The sequence below is a fragment of the Lichenostomus cassidix genome, chromosome 29 (genome assembly GCF_008360975.1).
Source record: "Lichenostomus cassidix isolate B80296 chromosome 29, HeHo_3.0, whole genome shotgun sequence".
Taxonomy (NCBI): domain Eukaryota; kingdom Metazoa; phylum Chordata; class Aves; order Passeriformes; family Meliphagidae; genus Lichenostomus; species Lichenostomus cassidix.
The window spans coordinates 190649-213250 of NC_139509.1; the positions used below are offsets into that span (position 1 = coordinate 190649).

Here is a 22602-nt window from a genome sequence, read left to right on the forward strand (position 1 = left end):
TGTAGAAATTACATCACAGAAGCCACGTGAAACTAAGTTTTCTCTAAAGCTGCTGAGACAAACCCCAAATCCATCTGTGTGTAAGATGGGATCAGCAAAGCTCAGACCCGAGGAGAGGTTATTGTGGTGGAAAACATGGAAAATCTCCACAGCGATGGGAGAAAAACTGAACATGTTTGTGTTTATTTCACTATTTCTGCTTCTCACAACATCTTTTCCTGCTCTTATAATGAACTGAAAAGCCAATCTGTAATTTCAGGATGACTAAACTACCACTTAATCCATTGCCATCCCTACAAGTCATCTTCTAGAGTATGAACAAAAATCAGCTTTGCCAGGAAGAGCAGAGAATTCCAACTGCTGCTGGCTCAAGCACAGTCAGAAATGTGTGTTATCAAGCACCATCTCAGAGCTCAGCTGTCTCCATCCCTCACTTTTTGGAACAAGGACAATTCTCCAACTTATTCCAAGCAGTGCTCAAGGCCACAAAGGGATTCAAACCTAAAATAAGCTTAACAGCAGGATGTCCACAGTGAAAGACGTTTTTCAGTGGCAGGAAAGTGGGAAGTTTAAGGGAGTGAGATGAAACTATTCTCTCTCTGGTGATTAGAACATTAAATTCAGCTCACGGAAGGCACTTTCTATTCCCCATTCACTACTTACCTCAATATATGCTGGCTCAGTTCCTGCTGCTGAGATGTTGGGCTGCCAGTCCTTGGGAGATTTGGAGAGATATTTTGAATCTGTCACAACCCATTTGAGTCTGGGCCAACCTGGAGCCAAAATTAAACGGTACATTAATATCAGTTTATTTATTGAGGGATTTATATTCTGCAAGAATACACTAAACCCCATCATTTGTCCAAGTTCAGTTACACAAGCAAAATTCCAAGCCAAGCCCAGCTACCAGCCAGAAGGTTCATCTTGTTTCTCATCAGGGAGTTCAGTGGGCAACAAGGTACTTCCTCTCCTCAGGGACAATCCCTGCAGCATTCCTAAATAAAGCTTGTGAATAAAAGAACCTTGAAAGCTGCCAAATGCCACTGAAGGGACCTGTGGACAACCCTGGCTTGGGAGGTGGTTCCTTGTGAGCCCCAGAACACCAGAGCAGTTGTGTCAGACACGTGGGTTGATCTCACCACAAGCACAAATCCTACAACACTTTGCTGATAGGATCAGGAATTGGCCCTTTGCCCCCCAGGTGCCTTCAGAGTCCCGACAGCTCCTTTCAGATGGTTCAGCTGCAGCAAAAGCACAATCAAAAGACAGTCTATAACCAACTCACCTTTAAACTGCACGATTTCTCCATTCTGGGTCTTTGGCAGCCCTTTCAGACACACTTCAGTGGTGAGGGCCAGAGCAATCCCACAGCTCCCCAGCAGGAAGCCAATCTGCTGCCCACCAGCATCCTGAGCGAAGAGGGAAAAAGTCATTCCTGTTCAAAGATGACAAAGACAGCTTTCCCTTACCAAAATCCAAGGTTTGATAATGCTTTGGGGACTGAGGGGTAACGTTATGGCAAGGAGAAGAAGGAAACAACCCATTCTCCCACACAGAATCACAACTGGAGTGACCTGGGCTAGTGGAAGGTGTCCCTGCCCACAGCAAAGGATGGAACTGGATGGTCTCTAAGGCCCCTTCCAACCCAAACCATCCTGCGATTCCATGAAATACGACATTGGCAAGATTAAAATGCACTGGATGTGAAATCCAGGGAAAACAAGTGCTCCTGCCCAGCACCCAGGCATGGAGCACACACCATCTACTGGCATTAATGGAAATCCAGATGCTGCAAAGAGGCATCGAGAGGCAAAAAAAGCAAAACATGTAATTACACTGGAATAACGAGACCTCTCTATCCCCTGGAGCCAATTTCTGTTGCACAACGATAAAATGAGGAGGCTCACTCAGAAACTGATTGGGCAAATACTGGAGAAGTTTTAATTTTGCATTTTGTTGCTATAGCAGTCTGTCACAGTGCAGAGAATGAAATCAAAGCTCTGTGAGTCCCTGGGTGCTCCCAGACCAACTCCCAGCTCATTGTCACCTCTCCTGCCATGTTTGCCACGAGCCTCTTGCTTTTGTTTCCTCTTATGAAATCCTATCGTTTCACACAGTTCTCAACATGGCAATAATAGGGCACCAGTGCAAAAATTCTGGTAAGGGCAAAGAAGACACTTTGCCGAGCAAATAATTTACAAAAAGTGCCTCAAAGTCTTCAGGAACACTGAAGACCTCCATCTCCAGCAAAGTCAGAGCCTGGCAGAGCTCAGGAAGGCTGGATTGATCCACACTATAATCTGTTCTGTATCAATTATTTGCAATAAGGGAGTGAAGGCTGCAGCATTTAGGGGAATTAACCATCTCCAGCTGCTCAGCACAGCTCTGGTGAACATATTTTTCCATTTTTAAATGCTATTCCAGGCTCTCAAAGGTCCTTGTTGGTACAGAGGTGCTCAGGCAGCAGCTGGAGGCTGTGAAACGCTGTCAGAGGCGGATGGCCTGTCTTGGTTTCCATCCCACATCACTCCTCCAAGTTCCATCAACGTTACCTTTCTGGTAAGAGGTACCTCTATAGGCACTGGGATCACTTCTGCCAGGAGACAGCCATAAAATGCCACCATGAACATCACAGGGTCGTTGTTGGGATACACAAGGGCTACCTGCAACCCATACATGTGTGCTGTTACTTGAAACAAGTTAAAATTTCAAAATCCCAATCTAGAGTGACTAAAACTCAGAAAACTTGGTATTATTTCACATTCTTCCTCCCACAGAATGTATGGAATGTGCCTGAGCTCCTCACACAGTGACCAGACACCTGAAGGTTCACACACAGGCAAGACACAGACATCAAACCCTGCATTTCCCTCAGAGCTGCAGTGCTCTTCCTTAGATGTATTTCAAAGCCCAGAGCCAAGAAGCTGCTGACAGAGGAACGAGAACTCCTGAAAAATCACACCAATTTCTGTCCCAGGCAGCCTTGTCCCTGGGGTCAGAGTCTCACTGTGGTGTCTGTGCTAAGTTCCAGCCCCCAAGCCCCTCGTTCCATTCCAGAGGGAGAAGCAGAGAGTCCCAAAGTCATTACCCTGTCTCCAGGTTTCAACACAGGTTCGTTTTTGGTCCCCAGTTTATTAAGCAGGGTGTAGGCCAGCTTGAGACTTCTGCTCCACAGTTTGCCTGGAACATGGAGAACACAGTTGCACAACTCTGGATCAAGCAGCACAGGAGAACAGCTCAGCTCTTGGCTGTTTTTAGCACCTACAGTTACACTGCTCTGTCTACAACCCTCTCAAAGACCAGGAAGGTTTTTGCAGCCCCTCCAAACCCATGAGCCCTGTGCTCTTTGGGAGCAGCTGAGCAGGGGCAGGCAGGGGGGAGGCTCAACTCACCATATGTGAGGGTGTAAACTGGTTTTCCTGTCACATCCAGCGCTGTCAGACAGGGACACTTAGCCTGAGTGGTTCCCCAGCGCTGCAGAGCTGCTTCCAAGGCAGGAGGCCAATTACAGACAACTCCAAGGGGTTCTCCCTTCACCGGGGTCATCTGGCGGCCCTCAGGCTTGGGCTGGTTCGGGTCGGGCTGGGGAACTAAGGGAATTCAATAATATTTCCAGTACATATTGGGATATTTCTAATATAATCCAAATAAAATCATATTCACCATCTTTGCCCATTTGTCACCTGACAGTTTAGCTTGAAAGATACTGAAAACAATCCTAAAGGAAATGAGGAAAAGCATTTAACAACCCATTCCATCCTAGGAAGTCTCGCCCAAAACAAGACATCATGAACAGTCTTCTTCCAGGATGTTGTTCAAAGGTGTTCAACACTTCAGTAAGGAAAGGAACACAGAACTGGAGAAAAGAAAACCTTACAAAATAATGTTAGAATGAAACTACCAGTGAGAACAATCCCTTCTGAGAAATTAATTAAAGTAGCCTAAGCAAATGAAGGGGGTTTAAAATCTATTTAAATATTTTTGTTAAGGAGTTTAATGTTGAGGAGGTCCCCCAAAGCTCAGCAGAACAATGAATTACTTCAGACACTGGTTTTGTGTCGGACTGTTCATGAAGGCTGCTGCCAATAGTGAATCTGAGTCAACCTTGAGAACAACAGCACAAAGAACTCAGCTCCCTGAGTGTCAAATTGTAACAAATGTGCATAAAACCATTACTTGTTCTATTACCTTCCACAATTTCTTCAAAATCATCCACAAAGAATTCTTTCAGGGGTGGTCTTTTAGGTCTTTTCAAGGTGTTAAGCAACTGCTGAATTTTTGTGGACACTCTGCTGCTCACAGGAACACCTGGAGGGAAAGACCAGAGCACTGGGTGCCACATTCCTGGACACCTCCAGGGACTGGGACTCCACCACCTCCCTGGAAAATTCCACTGCCTGACCACCCTTTCCATGAAGAAATTCCTCCCGAATGCCAACACCACAACTGCAGCACAGTAATGTCTTAACGCTAATGCCAAAACCATTCCAATTTTGTGAAGAGCTTCAATGGGATAAACTTGAGTTGGGAGAACAAACCATGTGATTTAAGCCCTCTCTGAGCACTGCTGTAGCTCCTGTTGCCCTGGAAGGTTTCGTACCATCTGCAGTGTCCATGAGACTGGAGCGGTTGGATCCCTTGTGCATCCCCTTCACAATTCCCGAGGGAGGGAGGTCGATGGCTGCCGGCCGTGATGAGGGAGTGGAGGTAGTTGCTGTGACATCTGGGGGGACTGAGAAACTTTCTAAAAAAAGAAGAAAGCTGCTAAATACACCTTTTATTACCCCCAACAAGCAAAGTGTCAGTCACCTGTTAGCAACAATCCTAAGGATTGAATGGGTTGGATGTGTGGGAACTCTCATTAATGCTAAACACACTGATTCCTAAAGGATCAGCAGCTCTAGGAGAGGCACATTATCTGTTCTGGAAACCAAAAGCCAGAGGTACAAGGTTTTGTCCATGTCAGGAAAGAGGTTCGGCAAAACACAATTCCTATTCTTGGTTTCTATCTCTTGACATTCAGTACTGTAAAAAAAAAAGGTTTGAGATTCACATAAGCTCTGAAACATCCAAAGCTCAGAACAAACCCCTCCCTCACCTATGCACTGATCTCTCTTGCTAGAATTCTACTGTTTAGCTTTTTTGTGAGTGAGCGCTTTTGAAAACAGAACATGTGGGAATTTGACCAAAGCAGATCAGCAAAAATTGTGTTGGGTTTCAATCCCTTCCAGCTGGGTGGTTACAGAGCTTGTCCTGCAGTTACAGAATAAACCCAATGAATAGTGTGAGCTGCATCTTACTTCTGCTTCACGTTGCAAGACACTGTCCTGCCTTTCAGCCAAGGCTGCAAGGCATCCTGCAGGAATTCTCCAGTGAGCTGTCTCTTAAACAAGGGATTTTTGTTTATGTGGGGCTTCTTTACACAACCCAGCAGGTTCATCACCTGATAGGGCAAGAATATTCTATTCTGGATTAACAGCACCAGCAACTCTTGCTTACAAAGGAAAAACTCAACAATCTGAAACTAGGGTTGGGTTTTACAGACAGTCTGAAGTCAAATCCTAAATAATTCCCACTGACAGGGTTTTGTGATTGATTCTGTGTTGATTTCCCCTTTTCTAAGGAGGAAAAATAACCCATCTCTGCATTCCTTTGGAGACACAGTGGCCAGGAATATTTCTCATGCACCGAACTTCTAAAATCACTGGAAAGGACATGGATTTGTACAGTCCAAATATCTGCAGGACTTTTTATTGCTCTCTTCAGAGAGATGTACAGAATTCTGTATGTGAGAGTTCTATTCATTTAAACCAGGTATTAATACGGGAGGAATGTGGCAAATATAATTCCGACAAAGATTCAAAGCTCCTATTTTGCATAAAATACTAATTAGATTAGACACTAGATATTCTGGAGGTAAAAAACGGTGTTACCTTAATTCATTACAAAAGGTAATGTGGCCTTCTGCATGCTCCAATTAAAAACAGCCTCTCTGCTTCACAGACATTAATTATATTGAGTACATTTTATGGGCAATCTCCTCAGTTTTCCATTTCAGGAAACAATTTGCATCCCAGCAAATAAACGAACAAAAATAAAAGCAATAAAAAAATAAATAAGTGAAAGATAAAATCACCAGCACTTCTATGCACTGCTTGCCCCAACCCAGTTAAGCAGAAGCAGAGAGCACATGGAATACAGACAATGTCCTACAGTGCAGGAATTTCCTCACCAGCAGCTAAAAAGGACAAACATACACAGAGCAAAAACAAACTTGGCCATTTCATACAGAAGCATCAGCAGCAAGGAGCACCTCAGAGCCTCAGAAAACTGAGCCCGGGGTATCCAGATCTGTAGATTTTGCTCCATCTCCTCAGTACCTGGATGCTCTGGTTATTCCTCAATCATGGAAGAGCTAGGCTAAAGCTTTACTCCTCTAACCTCATTTTTTAAAGACAGGCTCATTTGTTCATACACATGGCTGGGTTTAGTTCTTTTTCTTTCCTGATCTAATACAAACAATAAACCATCAGGGCTCAGAGCACAATGAGGACATTAAACACAGCATTTCCCCACTCCACAGGCACAGACACCCTAAGGGATTCGTCAGGACACAGATGAAAATGCTACTTGCACTGGGCAGCTTTGTGCCCACAGGAGCTCCCAAGAGCTGGAGACATAAAGCAACACAGGACACAGAGAGTTGTGCCTCCTGCTCTGTCCACACTGTCCCTGGAGTCTTCCCTGCTTCCAGAAACTCCTGCTCCCCACTCTCCCTTTTACAACCACCTCACTCTTCTGAAATTCTTCAGGAAAACAACAGCATGATGGTGCAACTCCAACCAATCCTAGCAAGTTCCATCAATACCAGCTAAACTCTTGCTCCAAATTTCCCTTCTGCAATGGACAACTCCAGCTTTATCAACACAGTCTGAACTCGAAGCAATTGTTCTGTTCATACCCAGCTCCTACCTATTCGAGTATTGGCAAATACATCAGCTAGTGACCCACTGGTCCCTTTGCCTTCTCCATGGGAAAGTGTAGAGGATGCTGATGAGGATGTGGATGACCCCTGAACAGATCGGTTGATCCAAGACTCAGCATTCTGTAAGCTCTGGTGCAATGCAGCAGAGAGAGCAGCTTGGCGCCTGAGCGAGCCCTCGTCCTCGGAGGCGGAAGACGTGTCTGTGTGGAAGCAGAAAGAAAATCTAGCTGCTTAGGGAAAAGCACATGGCACTGAACATGCTCTTTCCAATCACATATCAACAGCACAGGCTTTCACAGGAAGATCTGTTTTCCACAGGCTGTTACACTGGCCAAGTCAGAGGTTAAAGCAGCAGAACTGTCGGTGGGAACACACTCACCCTGTTTGATTCACCTCCTCAGACAACATCCTTCCCCTGGATTCTCCAGGCTTAGAACTTATCTCTCATTACTTTTCCATTCATATTCCATAATATCAGATGCTGTTTGGTCTAACTCTGGTCATTCATGACTGGAAAGTGAGGGGTCAGGGTCGTTGTCAAACTGCAAACTCCCAGGAACAAAGAAAACGCAGGAAACAACCGTGCCAAGGCCACAGCAGAAAACGCTTTTGTCTGGGGCTCTAAATGGGCCTTTTCAATAGCAGAAAACAAACAAAAAGCCCAACCCCCAAACAAAACAGAGAAATCTACAGCAAGGAACTGCTTCCTGTGTGTCCCAGAGCACAGACACCTCAGCTGTCCCAAAATTGTGAACTGATTATTTAATTACCATGAAGCAAGCACTCAGCTCTTGAGATGTTGAGTTCTACAGTGCTAAATACAAACATCCAGGTGGCTTTGGCCTAAGATTTAGGTGTTCTTCAAAGTGATTTCCTGCCTACACTTGAGTGGTAAATCAAACTCCTAAATCATGTTCTACCCACTTGCCAGAGCGGAACGGAGTTACGAGCTGAGGCAAAGGACTGACTCCAGCCAAGCTGCAAGTGCTGACCTCGATTCATGGGACTCCCACAGCTCAGGATGTGCTGCAGTCCTGGACAAGTGAGCACAGAGCTGAGACCCAAGCAGACACCAGGAACATGCATAAGCCCCCCGGAGAAAGGAAGGGGAAAAGGAAGTGTGATAAAACAGGAAGTAAGGAGGAGGAGGAGGAGTGACATGGCCTAGCAGAGCAGTTTCAGAGCTATGAATTCACCAGGAGATGTGGATTCATAACATTCGGATGACTTTGTCAATCCAAATGGCTGCGATGCTTCTGCACAATGAGACACAACATAGAAGTCACTGCCAAAAATCACACGGACTCATTTGTCAGTCAGTGCATCCAGCTGCTGGAAAACAGAGGGTTATTGATATCTGCTGCACATGCATCGTGACAGACACCACGTTATCCAGGGATTCTGCTGCAGCCAGTACATGGCAGGGGTGGGAAAAGTCCTGCAAGTCGTGGAATCTCACTGGACCCCTCCGAGGTCCTTGCCCAGAAACAAACATCACTGCAAACCATCCTCCCATGTGCTGAGCATTAAACCTTAATAAAACCAAGATGTGAATTATCCATCAGAAACTGGCGTGAGAGAAGTAGAAGTGGCCTCAGTCCAGGCTTGCTCAGCTCTGGCCAATTTGAACCATAGAACCACGGAATACCCTGAGCTGGACCCACAAGGACCATCCAAGTCCAACTGCTCACACAGGACATCCCAATAATCCCAGCACGTGGTTCTTTAGGAACTCCTGGAAGAGGAGTCACTTCCCAGCCCTGAGAGAGGACTAACAGACTCCATGCAGGTGGGCGAAGAGCTGCAATACTGGGGGGCACTGCTAGCCCTCGGTTTGGAAGGTGTCCCTGCACATCCAGCACAGCCTCCTCACCTGGGGGAGTGCAGGCGTCTGCAGGGGACTGGACGAAGGTGGAGCGGCGCTTGGTGGGCATCGGCAGGGCCATCTTCTGCTCCTTGTGCTTGGCCAGCGCTGCCTGCACTGCTTCCGTGTGGATGTCTGCGGGAGGGAAGGGCACACTGCCTTTGGAACTGCACCGCACAGGGAGCACACGCAAGGCTCCCACACCTGCAAATATCCCTACCCGCCTGTTCACGACACCCCTGTTTTCAGCATCTTCCCAATGACTGTTCTGCCATCCCAGGAGTAGCACCACCTTGTATTTTCTTTTTTAAACAAGGAAACTAATTGGCATTCCTGAAGTTAGCAAGCTGAATGCACGGCCAGGTTTGTTACTCTGGAAACTTCTGGATTAAACTTATTATATCCTCATTCCTTTCTGTGGAGAGGAATCCAGGGGACTCTTGTCTCTGCCCTTACCAGATCGGTAACGTTCATCTCTGGCTCCCCCTGAGCGAGCTCGGTGGAATTTGGATGAGGATGAGGAGGATGATGCTGAGGCTGGAGTTGCAGATGGAACGGGCATCTGAGGTTTGGGTTCCTTCTGTAATGCTGGATCAACCCCTGGAAAACAGAGAGCGGGAAATAAAAGGAGCTTTTTTGGACCTTTTCCCATGATGGGGTTGTGGAGATCAGGAAGCTGGTTTGTCACTCGGTGTCCCAGTGACCAGTGTTTGTTGTTGACTGGAAAGCAAATAATAAACCAGCAGCAAGAGATTTTGCTGCTCCCATTGATCACAAACCCAAGGAGACCTCCAGTTGTTCAGCATGTCAAGTGCATCACTTTATCATCCTGGAAAAGTTTGTTTTTCCCATGAAAACAGGGAGCAAAATAGATAATCTGATAAAACATCACTTTATGTAACTCAGCAAGAGCAACTCAGAATTGTTGCTGGTTCAATTCAAGTCAATTCAATTCGATTTAATTGTTGTTGGTTCACTTCTAAAATGAATCTGCGTGTCAGAGAGAAGTTTTAAAAACTAAAACCCAGAGGTCATCCAGCTGTAATTTCCTCCAGGTTGTCACCTGGAGTCATGCAAAAACAAGAGCAACTGTGTCATCTACGTATGCACTGCTTCAGAACTCTCACAAACTACCAAAGGATCAGAGAAATGGGAGAGGAAACCACAAATCCCAGCTTCCAATTCCAGTTACACCACTTTTGAGTTGTGTGGTTTTACATAAACAACTTCAGGTGAGTGCCTGGAGCTCAGGGACTCACAATAACAGCAAATCACCCTGAACGAGCTACAGCAATCTCCACAGGATCCCAGAATCCCTGAGACTGGAAAAGCCTTCCAGACAATTGAGTCCAACCTGTGCCTGATCCCCACTTTGTCACCCAGCCAGAACTCTGAGTGCCACCTCCAGTCCTGCCTTGGACACCTCCAGGGATGGAGACTCCACCACCTCCCTGGGCAGCTCCTTCCAGTGCCTGACCACCTTTCCATGGAGAAACTCCTCCTGATGTCCAACCTGAACCCTTATTTCTACTTGAAGAGGAGATCTCATGCTAGCAAGAGATCCTCAAACCATATTAGGGGGACAAACAATTATTCCCCCTTTCCACTGGTGTTTTTTGGGTATAGTTATATATATCAGAGTCCTGTATTTGCTTATCAAAACACTCCCATTCCCTGTGCAAAGGTGCCAGTGGCACAAAAAGCTGAATGGAAATGAGATTTCTGTGGCTCCGGTGCAGGACCTGGGCTCCAGAGCAAGATTATATATTCAAAATCTCAGGTCACCCACATCCAAAGGCATCAGTTTGTGTCCCTTCCTGCCACTCCAAAACATATTCCATTGATAACCAGTTTAACATCTTTGTAGTATTTATTTGCCTTCGTCAAACCCAAGAGAGTTTTATTTTGATCCAAAGACAACAGAACTTCACAGACCAAACAGAAAAGCTTCATGTTTTCTGATCACTCAAGTATTTACGAATTCAGGCACCCACTAGATGTCAGCAGCAGATTTAACACTATTTTAAATGAATTATTAAATTCATATTCAGTTCTCTTTCGTAAGTCTTGCAAAAGCCTCTCATCTCTCTGTGGGGCATCACAGGGCAAACATGACATTCCAGTTAGGAAGGGATCAGAGTTGGCTGTAAGTGACATGACACACAGAGAACAAGCTCTTTGTTTCAGTATTTTGCTCTGACATAATAACATGTTCCAGTGGCCTCGCTAAGCGTTCAGACACAGAGGAGGGAAGAGTGTAAATCACTAATGGTTACACAACAAAGCAGCACAAGTAAGCCAAGCCTGGCAGGTGACAGGTGATTTATTTAGCGCTCCCTTTGGAATAATCCTGCTACAGCTGCACTTTCTGCTGGCAGAAACATGACAAATATGACAGAGAGATGAAAAATGAATTATTTTAGATTGGCTTTGAAGGATGCCATGGATCTGTTGACTGTCTTTAGTCTCTAATGAGAATTGACTGCTTTGTGATCCCTGCATTTTGGTGAAGGGCCAACGATTTAGAGATTCAGAGACTGAACCATTAGAAGATCAACAAGGATAAATGTTTGCATTAATAACAAGGAGAGCAAGTGCCACATGCAAAGGAAGCAGCTGCAAACCTGTCACTCCACCGTCTGCACAGGGAATGGAACAGCAGTGCTGGAGCTGGACTGGCTATTCCTTGAAGATGGTTTTTTTTCAAGCTACATACCCGTAAAAACATGGAAATAACCAGCTTGGGTTTCCAGGGCAGCCTGAACACACTCCCAGCACCCAGGGACACCTGGCTCAGATCCAGGCATGGCTCCATGGGCTTCATGTGCTGTGTTTGCTGCTGCCTCCCATCATGGAGAACTCCCTGGAACTAGGGACTTCAGATTTTGGGAAGTCTCTGCAGACTGCAGAGACTTCTCAGGAGTTACCAGCTAGATGGACCTTAATGGATATTGCACCAGGAAAAAATGCATCTTTAGGTAATTAAGAGTGCTGCTTTAAGTCCAGAATAACGAGGCAAGCTCCCAGAGGCCATGTGAATGGAGCACAGATCAAGCAGTGAGAATCTCCTAAATTATCCGGCTGACATGCCCTGACATGTCCCCTTCCCTCCCTCCCTCTCATCTCACATCATGAAATGGAGAAATCCCATCACACAACATCAGGCCAGTGCTCACAGAAATGGCACTAAATGCCAGCACTAAGTATTGTTGTTGTTGTTGTGGACTAAATTAATTTTCTTCTCATTACCAAGGTGACCTGATTCTGAATCCCTCACGCATGACTTCCACAGGGTTTTTACAATAGGAGATTCCCAGACACTGGGAAGCTGGGTGTGAGATGTATAAAAAGCTGGAGAGCTGGGCCGGAAGGGCAATGAAACCTCTGGGTTAATTGGTGACCTCCATCATCCCAGGCCTCTGCTGGACTTCAGCTCCGCTGGCAGCTCTCAAAGCCCCACAATTAACAGAGCAGTCTCGCCAAATACTTTTTCCCCCTCCTAATTAAACGTTTTCTGAGACAAACCAGACATGTGCACAGTGCCAGGGCTGGGGCCAGGATTGTATCACCTTCAGCCTCCAGAAGACTTGGGACAAAAGCAGGGCTGCCAAAAGCTCCTGAACCACCCAAGGATCCCACATTTCCTCCTCAGGCTCAAGATCTCCGCTAGCACAAATGCTGGCCTGAGGACTGTAAAACCTGCTCAACAAATACCTACTTATCGAGAGGGATTAGTCATGTGTATATTAGTTTTTGGTTTCTTTAAGTAATAGGAGATTCTTTAAGTAATAGAAATAGATGTGATAAATAGGCAGCAACCAAGCCTCTGAAATTCCCATCACATCCTGCTCCACGGATTCCTCAGCACTTGGAGAGCTGCTTGTAACAAAATCTCCATTTCGAAGGCTAAATTACAATGACTAATCCAGAGTCCTCGAGTTCTCAGAGTCAAGGGTTTGGGACATGATGGATGGATGGATGGATGGATGGATGGATGGATGGATGGACGGATGGATGGATGGATGTGGGAGACCACAAGATGCTTTGGGTTGGGAGGCACCCAACTGGGAAGCCCCAGCTTCTCTGGGCACCCTGTGCCAGGGCCTCCCCAGCCTCCCCCAGGATGGCAGAGTCCCATAAATGAGCTCTGGAGCTGCCAGCAATGCCTGGAGCTCAACAGGAAGACAAGAACTATAGACCCAATCCACACACCTCCACATTGTCATGATCAACTCACGAAACACATTTGGAACAGAATAACCCAGAGCTGGCAAATGGGACCTCAGTGCTCCATTCCACAGGTCCCTTTTAATGTCACAGCTCTGCAAAATCCTGATTCTAGCTGAAATAAGGACCTACCTTGGGTTTGTGGAACATAGGGAGCCAGCAGCTTTGCTCTCTTCTTCTCATAACCCTTCTGTGTGATGTCCCCTAAAACAAGCAAAGAAAACTCATTTAATCACATTGTGATTTTTCAGTTTGAGGTCTGCTTGCTTTTCTTTTCAGTGCCATGAAGGTTTCACCTGAACATAGCTGAAGAAAACCTGAAATTCAATAAATCCAAGTACATTAGGATTTCAAAGCTCCATATTACAGAACTTCTACAGTTTCCCTTGGGATCAGAGACCTATACTATCCACTATTTAAATGCAGTAACTTGGATCACAGCAGCTATCTAAATGGAATATCAAAGCAGTGAAAACCTAAAAAGGGAAACTGGGAGTGCATGAAAATATTCTGTAACCACAAAGCAACTTAGGCGAACAAAGTGGGATAATTCCCAACCAACATGGTGAAGGGAAAGTGCAAATTCAGAGCCTCATCTTCGACTAATCAAACAGCAAGCAAAGCAAGTCTACTCCAGCAGCTATGGGGATCTCCAAAAACTGAGGCAAAGATGAGCAGTCAACTTCCAGACTCCTGTCCAGCAAGCACAGCCCATGATCCAGGTGACAGAGCCTCACCACCCTCACAAGGGAGGAATTTCTTCCATATATGTAAGCTAAACTTCCCCTCTTTCGGTTTGAACCCAGTCCCCCATTGTCCTGTCACTGCAGTTCCTGATGAATTGTCCTCTGGCCACTCTATAGCCCTTTCAGACACTGGAAGGTGCTGTGAAGTCTCCACACAACCTCCTCTTCTCCAGCCTGGGCATTCTCAGCTCTCCCAGCCTGTCTCCATAAGGGAGGTGCTCCAGTCTCTTTATCAACTTCATGGCTTCCTCTGGACTTGCTCCAACAGTTCCACATTCTTCTTATGCTGGGGGCCCCAGAACTGGACAGAGGACTCCAGGCGGGCTGTCACGAGAGCAGAGTAGAGGGGCAGAATCCCCTCTGGAGTGATTATTATTAGAGTGATTATTCTAGAGATCAGAATAAGCATTTGTAAACTTTTCCCTCTTTTAAAAAACTAATCCGTCTGATCCTGGAGATGCACCATCTGGCTGCTGTCTTTTGTTTTAATTTCTCACACTACATCAGAACCACAAGAAAGACTGAAACCTTGGAGGGATTAAAACAAACAGCCCTGCAGCGTTTCAAGCCTCCTCGTAGTTTGCCCGGCACTTACAACCTCCCACCTCCGGGAGATTGGGAGTGATCAAACACACAGGATGAAGAAAACAGAATTATTTGCTATCAAGCTAAAATCAAGCCACAGTTACATGATGACAAGAAGTGAGTGATCACAAACAGGATGTTTTCTTTGCCATGAGCCTGAACTGAGAGGGAGCAGCCTCAGCCACGGAGCAGCTCCAGCTGCAGGGTTTGCTCCGAACAGGATCCTCCTGCCAGTCCCCTCCTGCCAGCGCCGGGGGCCACACCACCAAAGGGGATTACAGGCTTCAGGCTCTAAGCCTCCCAACACCACCAGCATCTCTGCTAAAACATTCCAGCTAAGTGCCCAGTTTGGTTCCAAAGGTGACTTGTGAAATGCCTGGAAAGGGAATGGACTCCACTCCTTAGTGCTGGGCACTCGAACACCAGTGGCACTTGAAACCAGGAGTTTCAGAGCTCGAGTGGGACTCAAACTTAATGGCTTCAAATTGACAGAGGTTTAGATTAAATATTGGGAAGAAACTCCTCCCTGTGAGGGTGGGGAGGCTCTGGCACAGGTTGCCCAGAGCAGCTGGGGCTGTCCCATCCCTGGAAGTGTCCCAGGCCAGGCTGGACAGGGCTTGGAGCAACCTGGGACAGGATGAGGTTTAAGGTCCCTCCAGCCCAAACCATTCCATGATTCCATCATTCTCTGACTCGCGCTGCTCAGGGCAGGGTGTGCATCTGCACACAGAACTTTTATCTCACTCCTCTAACACTACATTTGAGTCAGGGCCCAACAAGTCCAAACAAATCCAGCAGCTGAAAAGGAGAATGTCCACGAAGCACTGAAATGGCAAGCAAAGCAGTAATTTCAGTGCCTGATTGCAATGCAGGGCTCGGGTGACGCTCGCCCCGCTCGCCGGACAGGTACGTGCAAGGACAGGGACACCTCCAAATGAGCTCCCATGTGCCCGAGGACAATGTGCTGCGTGACTGCAGGAGCTTCAAACCCACCAGCTTTGCCCAGGTCTGCCTCCCCTTTCCCAGAATCATGGAATATCCTGAGTTGCAAGGGACCCACAAAGACCATCCAGTGTGGCTCCTGGACCTGGTGACCCCCAGGACAAGGTGACCCTTTGAACACACTTGTCCATTTGGGAGGCACACGGAGCCAGGGATGGACACTGCAGGAAAACACAGATACACACAGGGGGAGGGATCTCCTTATAAGCCAACTCACAAGTTTGTTTGGAGCTTGTTATTCTGTGATTAATTTCTCCACAAGATTTAATTGTGCTCTTTGACACTGGTGGTTACTCACTACATGGAATGAAACATTTGCCACAGAAAATTGTTGGAATTATTAAGGAATACAACATATAAAAATAATGTAAGTACATTATGAACAAGCACCAGCTACATCCATTTCTGTTCAGCTCACTCTGTATTTATCCATATCTGCAGTGAGCTGAGGCTGAGCCTCCCCAGGCTTAGGCCCCGTGCAGGAAATGGGGTTCTGCTCAAAGGGAAGCAGCTTTAGGGGTATTAGAGGGGAGATAGGAGTGAGCTGAGCTGCTGCTGTGGTGGAGGAAGAGGCTCTTCTTCCTTCCTGCCACCTCTGCTGCAGCAACAGCTCCAGCACAGCTCCATAGGTGAGCAGTGCCCTGAACAGACCAGGTGTAAACACAGCTCCCCCAGAGAATCATCATCTGATTCTCCTTATTTGTTCAGAGAAAATACGGAATTGGTCCTCATCACACAAATCCAACCAGGATGTTTTGATCACCGGGAGTGCAAGAGAAAGGATGAACTTGCAATGACAGAGACCAGGAAAGCCCAGGGAGTGACACCTGATCAGCCTGGATGTCACACCTGCATTCAAATCCTGCACCAGAGAAGCCTCGAACCCCAGGAGCCTCACTCCCCACCCGCCGGTGACGCCAGGCTGCTTTTCAGCAATTAGTGCTGATGATCTATTCTAACCAGTGGTGCTCAATCAGTGCAAGGTGGTAACACCAGCTAATCCTGCTAGCTCAGACAATGCTCCTCTTTCAACATCCCTGCTCCCCTTCCCCCATGGAATGAGAACACTGAATCATTTACTGTCCAACAAAACCATAATTACCACAGTGGAGAAATTAAGGAAAATGATCACGTAGGGCACAGCATCTCCCCAACAAAGCCTCCAAACACTGGGCTGCAGCAAGGAAAATATTCCAATTGGAAAGCAGTGTGTGCACATTTAAAAAAAAATGTTTGCATGCTTTTAAAAAAAATCTGTTGATATTTCCAACAGTTTGTGCTACCAGGGAATCCTGGTGGTGCTTCTGGTACTTCCATTAGCCCCAAAACACAGACAGCTACTCCACTAAAAGCAAACACAATAACAAGATTATAACAAAAATAATGAAATTATTCTATTATCACTGCTGCATCTGGTTTTCAGGTCTCACCGCTACAAATCACCTGATGACTTGGCCTTTCTTGCCTGCTCCCCTGCTGATGTCTAGGCACAGGACAGGTAACATCTCCCCATGGTTTTATCATCTCCAACCTACTCTGAAAGAGCAGAACAGAGTCTGGGTCTGCAGGGTTTGAGTCTGGAGTACCAACATTGCCACAATGAAGACTGGAAGTGCTGCTGAAAGTCCAGAATGTTCTTTTGCTGCACACCACCTCCAGATAAAGCCTTTCGAGTGTGACTGGAGTGGCAGGTGGCATGTTTGAGAAACCCAAAGTGAGGACTAAGTGCACTTATAGCCTGAGCAAAAAATGGGCACAAAGCCACTGGGCCGGCACTTAGTGAGAAATGCTGTCATCACTCATTTATGTATTTACAGCTGGTTCCCACCTTTCTTAAAGAAGAAATTCCTCCCTGTGAGGGTGATGAAGGCCTGGCACAAGTCGCCCAGAGAAGCTGGAGCTGCCCCTGGATCCCTGGAAGTGTCCCAGGCCAGCTTGGACAGGGCTTGGAGCAACCTGGGACAGTGGAAGGTGTGGCTGCCATGGCAGGAGGTGGGACTGGATGGGCTTTAAGTTCCCTTCCAACTCAAGCTGGTCTGGGATTCAGTCATTTTTCTGGAGAAAGGGCAACTTCTAGATATTTCCACACTCTCCCCAGTGGTTTTACCGAGGGTTAAAGCCAGGACATCCTCAATCCCAGGCTTCAGCAACACAAAACACAACATTTAAACCTTTTTTCCTAAGGCTGTGTGTTCAAACAGACCATACCTGCGCAATGGCCTTACACTCCTCCTACCGCTCAGCTACAACTGCAGCACAAAAACTACGTTTGAAACAAGTTTAGACAATTGTCTCATTCTGTTTGAGGCCAAATGATGATGCAGCTTCAAAGATTCCCTCCTCCTTCCTTTGGGTGAAGCTGTATGTCAGGTTTCCTTCTTGGAGATAATACCAAGGTCTGTGAACTAACAGTCTTCCAGAGAAAGTCCATATTCCTGAAGGAAATACCACCATACTCACTGTGCTTGTCACCAAACAACCAGCACAGGTTGGGGCTCTGCAGTTTCCCTTTAACAGCACCATCCTATTCCCATTAGGAGCATGAATAGGGCACTGAAAACCCAGCCTGCTCACAAAGCTGTGTTTGTTGGGCACAAGCATTAAACTGCTACAGCTTCAGTGTTAAAAGTTTCACAGACAGATCAGCTCCAGATTAATTTACATACACAGAACAAGCCGACTTGGACTCAGCACTGTGGGGACTCTGTTCTACACTTCCAAAACCCTTTTCTAAAGGCTTAGGAGTGTTGTTTTACCAAATTAAAACTATTTTAATCTCAACATTTATTATTTCAAAAGAATTCCATTCAAGATGAGGTTTCTGTGGCATGGCTGCCCTGTGTTCAAGGTCTGAGTCATTCCAGGTCACAAGGTGCTCTTCGCCCCAGGTCACTCACTGGGTGCCTTAAACCTTCTGGTTTTTTTGTTGTTTTAACTTTAAGCAGCAAATCCAACTCCTGAAACTGTACTGAAGAATCTCTTTATCTTGCAGCAGCATTTCCGAGTTGCAGCAGATCCAGTGTCCTCGATTCACCCGTCTGGGCTGTGTATTTCCAGCTGTAATCTTCAAGGCCATATGTGATGCATCACCACGTGGGTGAGCTAAGGACAGAGTTCAGTCCCCTCTGTACACCTGGGCTGGGGGGCACCAGTGACAAGGAGGTGCCACCAGCTCAGCCTCAGCCACAGACTCTCCCTGCCCTACACAAAGACACATGTGGTCACTTATGGGCATTTCTGCTGAAAATAGCACTGTCCAGGGTCAGCAAAAGGAGTTCTCAGAGGTTTTGGGAATACAAGAGCTTCTTGTGGGTGTAACTGTGCTCTGGTTGATTTTTCTGGTTGATTATACAAATGATAAATCTTACATGTAACCCCATCCTAGGGATAAAACATAAAAATCCTTTAAATACCTACAACTTGTCATTGGGGAAAAATGCATTTTCCCTCCTGAATGCAACAAACCCAAGGCTTTGTCACGAACAGGATTTTACAAAATCTGTTCAGGAGAAATGTTTTCATCTATTTTTAATACGCAGTCAGTGAGAACCATGTGAGTTGAGAGGCAGAAGCACTGCAGAGTTTTCACACCAGCCCTGCACCAGAACAATTTACTGGAGTGGACACAGACAGTGTCACACACACGTACCCAAGAACCAGCTGAGCTGAGTAAAGCAAGACAACTCCCAGAGTATTAAATAACGCAGCTGAAGTGATTGTGCCCTGAATAATTCTTTTTGCTGACTAACCTCCTGCTCACAGACACCAGCAGAAATTCCCAGGTATTCAATCCCCAGCACAAGTGCAGACCTGGCCCTCTCCCACCAGACTGAAAAGTGAAGTTTTCCAGGAAATGACTAAACTGTGACAGCCCTGTGAATCAGCACTTGATTCAGGCAGGTAGAGCATTGTCTCCCTCCAGGTACACAGTGAATTATTGAGTGCTGATAACGCTCTCTCAGGAGTTGCCTGTCCAGCCCAGCGACAAGAGATTACACACAAACTCTGCCTGTCCTGGCAGTCTGCACTTTCTATGGGATAGACAAGTGTGGACTGATGATTTTCCAAATCAAGACTGGTTTTATCCCAGGAATAAAAACAAAGACAAACCCATGCTGGCACCCAAAGAGATTCAAACAGAAGTTACTGTGGGTTTTAATCCTCTGTGCAATTCCTGTCACCCACCTTTTCTTGGCTCTCGGATGTCAATATTTTATAATTCTCTTGACTTCAATTTTTAACATAAGCCAAGTGCCACAGGGACTCCTTGCTAGTAACTCTCCTCCCATCCTGTCTCCACAGCAACACCTTGTCCAACTATACCAAAAGGCACTCTGGATACACAGCCTGGTTCAGTCCAGCTGGACCTGAAGTTACTTTTCCTCATTAAATCCTACATTGTTGAGTAACATGCAAGAAAGGGAGAAGAAAGAAGTTAAGAGCAATTATTGCCCTATCTAGTGATCAAACACAGCTGCTCACACCAACTATTCAGCAGCTCTGACCTGCCCTTAAACACAGCACAGACACTAACCCAGTTGGCAACTCACCCTGCACAGTAATTATGTATTTCCAGATGGGATAATGCTATTCCAAGTCACACTGCGATGAGGTCGATGATTATGTATGATGAAACAAAGAAAGAGAACTTGATGGAAGCATTAGCACTTACAAGATCCTTCCTCAAACAAAACCCAGTCAAAAATTAGAACCAACCAAACACAGTGAAAAATCCATCTCAAGAATGAATCTTTCAAAAATCGAGAGGTGAGACACATATCCCACACCCCTCCTGCCCTGGTTTTCCTAAAGAGCCAAGTGTGTATTCATATGCACATTTCCTATGCACTCCCATTCCATAGGAAAAGCAGCAGAGAAAGTGGTGGCTGCTCCAGAGAGCAAAATACGTTGTTTCTCCCAAAGCCTAGTCACTGCACAGCACTCCCAAGTGCTCACTCAAGGACAGTCACTATTAAACAGGATTAGTCACCAGAACAGGATCCCACTACTTAAAGGCAAAGCAATACAATTATTAAACTTTTAGCAGCCTCCAATTAGTGTGCAACACCCGTAATTTGACTGGCGGAGACTCCCACCAAATTCTCGACGCGTTCCTGACGGAGGCAGAAGCAGCTCCAGGAGCAGCACAGAGCTGAACTTGGGTTTCCTACTCACTCCCTTCAAGCCTGACTAGTGGGAACCAAAACACCTTGGTCGATACCCTTAAACCTGCTCTGCACAGCCCCAACCCAAACACCATTCTGTATTCCCGGGAAGGAGAGGCTCCTCCAGGCAGACACCAGACCAGCTTTCCTGCACTGAACAGCACAACCCATTCAAGTCAACTACAAGCCTGGGAAACTGGATTTAAATAGACAGAACAGAAGAAAAATGCCCTGCACAGCATGGCATGAGCAGCAGATTCCAGGCCCTGCTCAGTCTGGGCTGTGTGAAGCTTTCAGTTGTGTTTACATCAGCATCCATGGCTCCTTGAAGAATGGCACTGCTAAGGAAACCCTGTTGGCACATCACCAGCAGGCCTAAGAAACCCCATTATCCTGTCAGCTGCAATGCTCTTTACAAGAAGGATCACGCGAGGAGTGACTTCTGTTCTGGGCTCTTTGGGCAGAGTCAATGTCTGCTGCAGCAGCGCTTTGTTCCGAGCTGGGGAGCAGGATGTGGCAAGATCCTTCTCATGTGAAAGCCTTTAAGCTGTGTGGAAGATCAAAATAATGAGCCAAACTCGGCAGCAAAGAGGAGAGGCAGCCAAGCTCAGCCCAGCAACCTGGCTGCACTCTGCAAACCCACCCCAAAGTCACTGAACTCAGCTGGTTCAGGGGAAATACACTTTTCTCCCAGCACACCCATTCCTCCTAATTATTACAGCACATTAATAGCTCTTTAAAAAGAGTGACATTCAGTTGTTGGAGTGAAGTGGCCTTTTTAAGTAGAAAAACATCCTTTTACCATAAAGAGAAGCAACAGTCAATTTAATGCCCTTGTTACGCAGGATACTGCAATATCACCCTGATATTTCTGTTATTCCAATCATCAGTGTCCTCACACATGGAATTTTCTTGCCTTATATTGGTACATCACCACTGTCAAAACATATTTTCACAAAACTGGGAGGACATACATCCTTTCCATGTTGACACCAAACGGACTTTGAACCAAAAGAAACAGGCCTAAAAGTGAAAAATATATTATTCACCAGCCATCTCCAAATCCACAGCTACCCCTGACAGGGAATTTTCCTCCCATTGCCTCTCTCAGGGTGCAATAACTCCTCTTCCAACTTAAATAAACTGATTTCTCAAATGTCCCACTTGTAGAGGGAAGGAAGTATGGGGAAATCAGCAGGATTATTTAAGAGCACACAGTCAGCAACTTGACAAAAACTAAAAGAACACAAACAAAATGAACAAAGGGGCTCTCATGTACTGAAAGGCAACCAAACCTGCCCTCCTGTCCTATGCTGTTCACTTGACCAGAATGTCTCGAATTTGGAAAAGAAGGAACTTTATGTCTAGTAACAGGCAAAAATTCCATGGTGTATTTGCACTAACAAGCTCTAATATCTCTCAAGCTGGGGAAAAGTTGGAACTGCTACTTCTATTTTCTGGTTAAGATTATGGCAAAATTACTCACAGAACAAGATGAGCTTCTTAAAAGTATTTCAGTAATAAATCAAAACAAATAAACCCTATTTCCATACTGTAAGCGAATCCAAATGCTCTCTCCAGTTGTCCTCACATACACCACCACAGGAAGCAGCCTGACAAATCTGCTAAAAGCCTTAAGAAGCCTAAATTAAATATTCATATTCTGAAAATGATGAAGCCAGCACAAAACCCCGAGTCTCCTTTGCCACTCCAGCTCTGTGTAGCCCAGAGCAAGAGATGAAAGATTTCCTGCAATCTGTGATGCCAAGCTGGAATCTCCATAAAGGAGAAGGACACTGCTAGCTCCGCCTTCGGAGTTCAGGGCTGCGTTTGCCACTTGGGGATTTTCCTGAGATGCTCCCTTACCTCTCCGTTACCTAACACAGAACTATCCCCATTTCCTCCAATCTAAGGATCCCTGGTAGGTCAGCTTTTAGAAACAACCTGGAAAGATGTGTTGAAAGCTCCTAAAAAACCTTGTAATTGAATGATTACATCAATTACTTAATTTTAATGAGAGTGAGATAA

General features: G+C 46.1%; 1 protein-coding gene across 10 annotated transcripts in view; it reads right to left on the reverse strand.

The window, feature by feature from the left end:
* The window catches only part of DIP2B (DIP2 acetate--CoA ligase B (putative)), a 54635-nt gene that overhangs the window by 18460 nt on the left and 13573 nt on the right, over positions 1 to 22602 (reverse strand). For 7 of the 10 annotated variants that reach the window (XM_085041344.1, XM_085041341.1, XM_085041338.1 and 4 more), the window contains exons 2-12: positions 13209 to 13280; positions 9306 to 9449; positions 8859 to 8984; positions 6973 to 7185; positions 4601 to 4744; positions 4189 to 4308; positions 3393 to 3590; positions 3089 to 3180; positions 2553 to 2663; positions 1286 to 1409; positions 664 to 773 (exon numbers count right to left, since the gene is read on the reverse strand). In XM_085041344.1, coding sequence (XP_084897470.1) covers positions 664 to 773; positions 1286 to 1409; positions 2553 to 2663; positions 3089 to 3180; positions 3393 to 3590; positions 4189 to 4308; positions 4601 to 4744; positions 6973 to 7185; positions 8859 to 8984; positions 9306 to 9449; positions 13209 to 13280 — 1454 coding nt within the window. Of the gene's footprint in view, positions 1 to 663; positions 774 to 1285; positions 1410 to 2552; positions 2664 to 3088; positions 3181 to 3392; positions 3591 to 4188; positions 4309 to 4600; positions 4745 to 5933; positions 6950 to 6972; positions 7186 to 8858; positions 8985 to 9305; positions 9450 to 13208; positions 13281 to 22602 lie in introns of those variants that run through there. The other 3 variants (XM_085041343.1, XM_085041345.1, XM_085041346.1) reach the window with 3 other exon arrangements.